Source organism: Glossina fuscipes, unplaced genomic scaffold, assembly GCF_014805625.2.
Source record: "Glossina fuscipes isolate IAEA_lab_2018 unplaced genomic scaffold, Yale_Gfus_2 60, whole genome shotgun sequence".
Taxonomy (NCBI): domain Eukaryota; kingdom Metazoa; phylum Arthropoda; class Insecta; order Diptera; family Glossinidae; genus Glossina; species Glossina fuscipes.
Genome location: NW_023998432.1, coordinates 7,743,411 through 7,753,459, shown reverse-complemented (window position 1 = coordinate 7,753,459; position 10,049 = coordinate 7,743,411). Strand labels below are relative to the sequence as shown.

Below are 10,049 nucleotides of genomic sequence, written 5' to 3'. Positions count from 1 at the left end.
TAGTTACATTAGATAAACTATTCCGATATGCAAGACACAATTAAATCCAAGTTTACTTTGATCTTCTTGGTAAATTTTTAATACTCATTTTAATTTTTACATCTCTTTTATAATCCTCCTTTTTTTGTTTTTGAGTTATTAAAAGCATATTTCTTTCCGTATCATTTTGTTGTTATCACTTAAACACACAACAAGAAAAAGGTAAGCACTATGTAAAATGTTAACAGCACTGCTGTAAATAACAAGAACCGCACTCAGCGAGAGCCTGACTCCGACTGACTTCAACTCAGAACTATCCCCTCTGACTTCAATTTTTGAAACGCAGACAGACTTCTCCTTTTTACTTCATTTCCCTCTTCTTCTTCCTGTTGCTCTCTCTCTATAACGGCTTGCCTAGATCCCGCAAAATCATACGATTTTGCCTATGCTTGCAAGAGCAAAAGGAAAAAAAAGGAGTACCGCAAAATCATACGATTCCGCCTGTACTTGCAAAAGCAAGCAAAGGTACCGCAAAACCATACGATTTTGCCTGTACTTGTAAGTAAGGAGATCAAAAAGGAAAAAAAAAAAACACATATACCGCAAGATCATGCGATTTACTAGCGGTACCACAAAATCGCATGATTTTGTCTAACGGCATGCCGTTATTGCTCCGCTTGCGGTTGATCCAGACCGACAGACACCCTACCCAAGGTTTGTTCGCGGCCGTTACAGATTCCCTATCCCTCACCACTGAAACTGTCATTTGAGCTGCGTTAAACTATATGGTTGGCGTTGGCATCACAGCCGATTAGCCAATCCAACTCGCAGGACTGAGAGTACGGAACAAGGTTCCGCCCACCGGGGGTGGATATCTCTTCCACGCTCAATAAATATGTGGCAGCTATTACTTGTGATCGGTTCCCATTAGGGCATGGCATAACAGCCTAAACTTCCACCAGATCCTTCTGTATAAACTCTGAAAGATGTTGGAAATGTGTTATATTGACTCCAATGAGCAAGGCTGCTCTGGCCACCCGTGTGGGTGTTTTGAACCAAATTACTTTTTGTGTTGCGCAGACCTTGGATGGCGCCCACATTTATCCAGGATTTATCCTCATACTAAGGACCGAAGAGGCGGCTTTAATATGGCGGAGGTGCACTTTGATGCCCTTGATGTGCCTGTTTTTTCCGCTTAGATTGCTCATACTTCGACACGGTTAAGTTTCGTGCTCCTCGGGTTACTGTGAAGTGCAGCTTGCTTTGCAGTCAACTTGCCGTTGACCTGTATCTGGGTGCCGGAAGGCACTGAGTTTCAGAGCCGTTGTCAGCCCGCTTGTTCCTTCACGATATGACCATGTTCCTCATGACATACTGTCCGTTGGCTTGCCAACTCGAGTCTTTACTGGAGGTACCGCGACAGGTTCTTCCGTAGATGCCGTTTGCGGAGAGCTCCTTCACGGGAAAATACCCGATTGCATATATTTCTCGATTGTTTGCAAATCAGATTAATTTGGTTATTTGGGTAAAAACGCCAAATTTTAGTTGCTTCCGTTCTAGCCCTGAATGTGTCTTTGGAAGTCTGACTAAAATAACATTGGCTATTTGATGTAGCCGAAGTGTTTTTGAAGAAAATGTAAGCTCGCATTCTATATTTTATGACATTTTGTATAATTGCTGCAGTGGAATTGAAATTATTTTTAATAATATATATTTGCCAATTAAAATGCCCAAAAAAGAGTTTGAGCTCTGCACCATTGGACTCATCGTAATTGTAGACTTTGCATTTCGGAACCGGCTGAAATGTGACAAAAGTAAGCATGCGAATAGGATGAAGATATAGTACGGTGAGCGGAGCAACAAAAGATGCAAGCATCTGAATTTCGTATATATGTAGATTTGTAGTAAGAAAAACATGTGGTTTACATTGTTGCAACTCCCCAAAGTTAGAAATATGCGTAGGTAGTTCTTCATTGCGATAATTCCTGCATCCCTCAAGAATTTTATGGGTTGAATGACGCAGACGGGTTCTATTGCAGACGATGAAGTGGCTAAAGACCACGATTTTGATGTTGGAGTAGCTACCAAGAATAGACGACACTGTATTGGCTGGAAGAAAAATCATTCGAGGAAACCATACTGTTCGCGTTTGAGCTGGGTTGCATGCCGGGATAATGAATTTTACCCATAGAGACGTAGGTTCGTAACTCTGAGTGCTATAATATTTCTGGTAGTGAAACACTACATCGTTGCATATATGTTTCACAACGCCTTAATGTACCACGATGATTTGAATAACTAATATCCAGGTAAATGCAAATCTTAGTGTCTTACTTGGAAGAGAAGCGGTTTGATTGCTTACATCAGAGACCAAAAGGTGTCCAGTTCTGGTATTGCCATTAGGTTGGAAAAAGCAACACGCAAAAATTATATCAAAGAACTCAACAAAACGGTTACCGTAGTTCGAGGGTACTCGTGGGTAGCAGATTAATGACCACATATATTCGTCAAGAAACAACAGTAACACTATGATTACATCACATGAGTCAGATAAATCTCTTATTGAGGTAGCATCTTTTAAGCAAATGTTCAAATCGGAACTAAGTGGTAATAAAGAACATACTATAAGAATGTTTTTTAGTTTGTTAGAGTGTTAATAGAAACTCAACGCATAGAAACTCAACATTACTCGGTAGAGAAGACGTGTATAAGCAAGAACGAACCGACGGTGCCATAGCAAGTAACACACCTTCACCAAATTTCCCATTCCTCTAAGATCCACAAATTTGATATTCGCTACAAAAAAGTTCCAGGTTAAACATATGCGGTTTTGCCCGTCATTCCAAAAAAGCAACTACTTAAAAATTGTGTTTTTAGTGTAAAGACTTTAGAGCTTACTATTCAACCATTTAAGCTTTAAAGGTTAAAAGAAAACTTATGAAGGCAGAGGGACTGAAGTTTCAGGTATAGAGGTAAACAATAGCAAGCTCAATAACTGGATGATTTGATAGCCGCCCTACGATAAAATGCGAGTCAAGTTGTCTTGTCTGTTACCTCGCCGAACTTGAGGCCTTGGATCAGAGAATGCTACATATAAAAGCTACTGTTTAGTAAGTCTAAAATTTTAGAGATTTCAGAAAAACGCCTGTTGAGCAAGTCCAACTGACTCCTTTATTGGTATCATTGATTGTACTCACATGTCCAACACAAACAAAATACTTTTTTTGCACAACGTAAACATACCGAACTTGATATGACGCGAGAAACATTTGGAAATGCATTTACTAAGTAAACAGTCTACTCTTGTTACTGTAGATTAGCAAGCCCTGCGCAAATAAATTTATGGCACAGCAACTTCTCCAGTGCTAAGTTGGTTTCAAGCGGGATAGAGGGTGCATCAACGCTCTGTTACATATTGATTATTTTACAAGCAAATCAATTTCCGAACGAAACCATGTAACAATTTTTTCAATTGATTTCGAAAAAGCATTTGACAGAGTTGGTCTTCATTTTATTTTAAGACTCTTGAAATCATGGCACGTTGGACCAAAATTCTTCAACTAGAATCAACAATCATGTCTCTGATTCCTTCCCGCTATTGAATGGCGTTCCGCAAGGATCTCCTTTTTCTGTCACGCTTTTCCAGATCGCCTTCAACGAAATTAACAAAATTCTTTATCGTGTACCAAAAGTGGAGCATTGCCTCTACGCAGACGATGTATACATTTTTACAAAAGAAAAAGATAGCACGAAGGCAATCAACACCTTCGAATCTATTGGACGAGAGATCTCCGCATGGGCAAACTCGTCGGGGGCCAAAATTTCCATACAAAAATCTAAAAAAGTGCACATTTGTCGAAAGCAGATATGCGATGCAGGAAATCTGCTGATGCATATTAATGACTTACCAATACTAAACGTGAAGACGATGCATATTCTCGGGCTCGGGCCGCTTTTTTGGCTGTAAACCTCCATAGATTTTGAAAGACTGCTCTTTTGACATCTCGCTGTCTATGCACAAGAAAGAAGATACTCCAAATTAGGTCTTCAGAATAATAATAGTTGAAAAAACCCAAATATTAGAAAGTACTGGTTGGAGTCATTTATACACAGACGGCTCAAATTCTTCTGGTCTGCCTCCTGCTTGTGCCGTGGTTGATTCTACAGGACGAGTTCTCCTCAATCACATATTTCACGAAAGTACTTCAACTTTCACAACCGAAGACAGAGCTATCCTTCACGCTGTGAACCTTGCCCATAAAAACAAACTCAAAACCGTCATTGTTACTGACAGTTTGTCTCTAATACAAACTATTCGGAATCCTTCGACTTCGAGATGGAACACCATCAACAACTTAAAGAATATAATTACAAGACCCGACGGAAAAATTAAAATTTTATGGGTACCAAGTCACATCAGTTTATTTGGAAATGAGCAGGCTTAACGAGCTGCAAAAGATGCTGCTTCTGTTCTTCTAATGGCGGATGATGTCATGGAAAAGTTGAATCTTCAAAGACACATTGGAAGAAAAGTTAAAGAGAAAATTGCAGAAGAAAATTTACAATACCATCATCAACACTACTCTTCCATTAACTCTTAACTAATTCCACGTTTATATCCAACAAATGTTGAGAAAACCAAGATCCAAACATTTTCGAGAATTCGCCTTGGTCATACAATTGAAACTCACCAATGGATCTTGAAAAAGTCTTCCTACCCAATATGCAGTTGTAGACAAACTCTCACCATAAAGCACATTCTCTGCGACTGATTTAACTTTTCCTTGGCTAGAAGTATTGTATTTAGAACGATTAACCCTTTGGCCATTCTACAATCAGCTTCAGAACAGAATATCAATTCAATATATTACTTTTTTAATACTACTAAGCTCATTATCTAATGTCCATTTATTTGAATTAGAGCCGATAGCCTATGTTGCTAGTGCTCAATGTCTTTTTTTAGTCTAAGAATTTATTTCATTAGTCTAAAATTATAATAATAATAATAATAATAATAATAATTTTGATAAAGTATGTATCTAAAACCTTTTTATTCGGTTCTTACTTCTCAAATCGGCTTGGGCTTGCACCAAACTTGCTCGCCGACTAGGCCAATCCACAATTCAAATTTGCGAAAACTTAACCAACAATCAACCAAACAGGTTTCTTTTTTAATGCAGTATTTTGACAAAAACCTAAGATATTGTCCTTCGCTTTATAATAACGGTAATTTAATTAATTGCATGTTTCGGTCGATCTACAAAATTATTTCATCAATGTTTGCTAAATTTAACTAATGTTAATTAAAAAAGTTATTATCGAATTTAAAATTCAAAAACCATACTGTACGCATTTCCTAAAAATAACGAGTATATACGTGATGACGCAATCTAATCTATAGTTGTCAGACGTTTTATTCCATATCGTTCAAACCAACATATATATATGCATTAAATATTTCCAGAAGGTAATTTTTTTTTTAGGATTATTTACAGGTTTTCCAGGAGGACAGCAATATTTTGATAAAATTTTAAATGGTATTAACACTGTGATTCACGCGCACATAAGCGAAATGCAATCGAAGTTTGAGTCGCAGTTCACAAACATGGCTTTAGAAATGAAAAGAAGAGACGCTATAATTGCTCATTTAAAAACACAGCTAACGACCGTGTCTTTAAATGTGCCGCCGTCTTCGTCTTTAAATAAAAAAATCAGTCGGGATCACCGGATACAGTTTACAGAAGACGATCTCTGCTCTGGAGATGCTAGCAGTTCAACTTCATCCGCCGAGCCATTTTTTATGGTAGATATCCATTTACCTTATGTACTAAGAATGTAAACGTTGATAATAAATAATTTTAGCGAGGAGATTCACTTGACACGGTATTTACTTCGTCGCCACCTACACTGACGTCTAATCGGCTTATCGCATCACCAAAAAGCAGCCGATTCAAAAATGCTGACACATTCACATACCCCAAAAAACAACTTCAGAATGAAACTAATGCATGTAGGAAAGAATACAGGAATTTACAACAATCACAGATGAAAGACAAGAGTATAAAATTAACTCCTACAACATTCGATAACACCGTTGTTGACATGGATGATAGTTCAAACTCCAGTTCCTCTACCGAGAAATTTATTCATGACCAAAGAACCGGCTACCATGCTAAGGACGAAGACATAAATAGCCGAAAAAATTATCAAGGTGACTGGGAAGTCAAAATGTTGGCAGCAGAAATGGAAAAGCAAGAACGCAAAGTGGTTTATTCGCCTTTACACTCATTCCTACGTAAGCGGAGAAAGTTTAGTGACACTGACACAGAATGCGCTGAAACTGAAACCACAAGTACACCACACGATGTAACTATCGCTTGTCGATCCAGAGCGTACAGTCTCGACCAATTTACTATAAGTTTCGAAAATGAAAGCCGTGCTAGAGAACTAAATGTTGCCAGTCGTAAAAATAGTAATGTGAACAAGATAAATATTAAAGAAGAAAACTTTTGAAATTTAAATATGTGTCAATATAACTTATGTGACTTAAAGCAATTATACGTTGTAATACAAATATTGAAGGAATGATATAATTTATGTAATGTTCCCAATACGCAATTATATATAGCGTAGTATCGTAATATGTACATGCATATTTTTATCATAATGCTAAAAAAATTCTTTTGCGTTCGTAACTATCTCGTTATGCGCGTTATAGAAGGAACAGGAGATACGTGTTATTAAGCGCCTGCCTGTTTAAAGCATATATTTATATAATATTTCACCGAGTTTCCTGCCGACATCTTCTTTAACTTATAAGAGCTTGTATCTTCAAATTTTCTATTGGTATTAATCGATTTGTACACCTTAGATTGCTATAATTCTCAAAGATCGGAAAATCAATTATTATCGTATTATGGTGATCCACACTGTATATGCATTAGATTTTTCTGTTCCGAAACCATTTATAGTTATCACCAAGCTAATAAGAGCAAATGAAAAAGATTAACGGTGGTCATTAGACCGATCGGGACCAATTTGCATAAGACTTCTAGGCGGCTCTGCTAAATATTGTATATGTGCATATTTTCGATTAACACCTATATATCTATTGCAATCATTAAAATATACGGAAATTTTCAACTTTTTTATTGGCAGGTTTACGGTATTTAATTTAAACTTGTATGTGACAACAGTTCATTTATTTCTGTTATAAAATGCCAAAATTTATGCTCTGTTTCCGCGCAAAGGGATGCTTTTAATGGCAGCCCTCAGAAGAGAACAGCCCAAAAAGTCAACAGACATGATTCAAATTTAGTGAACTTAATTTATTTGGTTAAGATTTTATTATTTTCAGTCTGGTTTCGTCATGAAAAACTAAAAATGCCGCATAGAGGCCTAGTGTTGTAGTACTATTTCGATCTTAAAAAAGAGCTAAACGTTTTCGTCATATAAAGGCGTTATGTGGGGACGAAAAATCCACCTTATTCGATGCAATCTACTTTCAATAGTGCCTTGTGTCATAATTCATCAATGTTCCCAATTTTGTCAAAATATCTGTAGAATTGCAATCTGCAAATTGAATACAAAAATGTATAGACGAATTTTCGAAAAATGACTCTGAATTGATCGCTGTAAAAATCTGAGGTTCTTGGATATTACATACATCCGCACTAACTTTATGCGCCAAGTGACACAGATATAAAAGCATATAAAAAGGAAAGTTAGGCTTCTATGGCACCCTCAGCTATGTTACTTTTTCTAAGGGTTTGTGCCGTATTGCTCCTTTTTGATCAACATAAGTAGATGATCATTCCACCTCTTTTTTGTGAAATCAGAATTATTGTTATTATTATAATTCTTTATGCTGGAAAAGTTTGGCTGTAGCAACAAATTACTTAGTACAAGGGCTTGCAGTTACCAAAGTGTTGAAAGTTTTCATTTTATTAATGTCGCTGTTTGCGTAAAATTTTCTATCAAGTTATGATATGCACTTTTAAAGTACGTTACATTTCGGTTTTAAAACTGTGTACATAAAATGCCTGAATACTTCTAATTCCACCTCTACCTGCGCAGTGTTGCGAATAAATTATGTTATATGATAATGATATTCTTTGGATGTTTCCTTTAGTCAAAAATAAACAGTAAATAATTATTATTAAAAGTTTCCTTTCCAAAACATAATATTCAAAAAAACAGTATTTTATCGTCTTTACACGGTTCACAATTGGTTGATTATTTTAATGATAAAGTTTTTTGAAAGGTTAAAAAGTTAAAAATGATTGTGGCAACCCCATAATCTTATCAACTGTGAATCGTAATGGATTCTATGAAAAGCTTAAAAAACAAATTTAAATTTTATTTTGAAAGCATGTCACTTTATTGTTAAATAGAGAATAAATTTATAACATAAAGCATTGTATGTATACACAACCAATAACGTTAAGTTGAACAACTAGCACTAAGATTTAAAACTTACTTTAGACAAACGAAACCGAAAGCTTTAAATTTATACAAATAGAATCGTTACTAATGAATTTATATAAAAAATGAGTTTGTGCAACATTTGGGATTGATACCAATTTATATAAATTTTCAGAAAGATGATCATCATGTGTATGGATGTGCATTTATCGTAATTAGACACATAATATATGGCTGTTCAACGTATATTTACGGTGCTATCGTTTGACTGCATGTCTTGTTGGACAGAATGATTGTATTAGACGCGCCTTCAAATAATTTTATATCTTTTACTTTTGACTTGTGTTCTTGTAGAAATAACTCTCTGACAAATTTTGCCAATACCGCTGTCTGATGTACGGGAAAGATCATGAGTAATTAAAAGGACCTTCTGTATAGGCATTATCACAGAATGCGGGCATACTAACATGAACCCCCGTGTTCTGTGACTTTTTGATATACAATAACGTGTATTTCCTGCGAAGTCGTCACTGTCAAAACATCACGCTTGACGTTTAACAGATGAATAATACCATATGTATCGTACATGGTGAATACAGTAAGTGGAAATATGTTACTTGTTATACACTTATTGTAGTCCTTTAGTTATTTTAAAAAAATTCCACATATATTCAGATTTAATTTCTTAAAGTCAGTTAAGAATCGTATCATCATACTGTGTAGATATAACATATTCCTTTCACATAAATGCTGGAAGAATGATATATGGTTCGAGGAATGAGGAAGGGCAACGGTCGTCTAGTAGCCTTTTCTATGCAAAAAAAAAATTTATATTTTGTCGGCCGAGTTTTGGCAGAGGAGGGGAGTCACCTGAAGAGGCTTTTATGAAAATTATATTTATCTCTGCAATTCCATATGTGATTGCACAAAGGGAATTTCCTAAACCCATTATAATCTAGTTCGTTTTTTTTTTTGAATAATTAATTATTATTATTATATCCTTAGTGTCTAATTATGTACACTTTTGGATAAAAATAGTCCTTAAACTGTTTTTAAATATGCAGAGAAGAAATATATTGGTATAATAATTAAGTGTTTCGCAATCTAAAATACTAACAAGAATTCTGAGAAGAAGTGATTCACTAGCATCCAAAGATTTCCTTGTGATCCGGACGCTCCACGTTGTTGGTGTAATATTTTGATGTATTCAACTGGCTAGTTTCTCCTACAAACTAGACGTTATATACTTTAGTTATATTACTTCATTAGAAAGAAATTGTGCTGCCTTAATATAAAGCAACATAAACGAATTGACAGTAAAAAAATTTGGCTAAAGGAGGCTTTTTGAGCATTCTTTAACCGGTCAGCACCGCGCGTATGGAATACAATAAAAAAATGTAAAAGAAATTTTTAGGTGAGTTGTGCGTGTGTGTTAAGACGAAAATTAAATAATTTTATTACGAATTTATCTGTAGGCGGATTGTATTTTTGTTTTTAAACTTAAAATGTGTATATTCAGCACTATTGTACAGTTTTAATTCCACTAAGTTGTGTGCAATACTTTTCTTGCTTGAAAACCAAACCATTTATATTTAACATAATTCAATCAATCCATATTCACACGAAAAAGTTATCATTTACATAGA

General features: G+C 35.5%; 1 protein-coding gene across 1 annotated transcript in view; it reads left to right on the top strand.

Annotated features, from left to right (window-relative positions):
* Positions 1 to 8,445, top strand: part of LOC119637678 — a 204,603-nt gene extending 196,158 nt beyond the window's left edge. The window contains exons 18-19 of the mRNA XM_038033873.1: positions 5,463 to 5,782; positions 5,842 to 8,445. Of these exons, the coding sequence (XP_037889801.1) occupies positions 5,463 to 5,782; positions 5,842 to 6,492 (971 nt within the window). The 3' untranslated portion in view covers positions 6,493 to 8,445. The remainder of the gene's footprint in view (positions 1 to 5,462; positions 5,783 to 5,841) is intronic.
* The last annotated feature ends 1,604 nt before the right edge of the window (positions 8,446 to 10,049 follow it).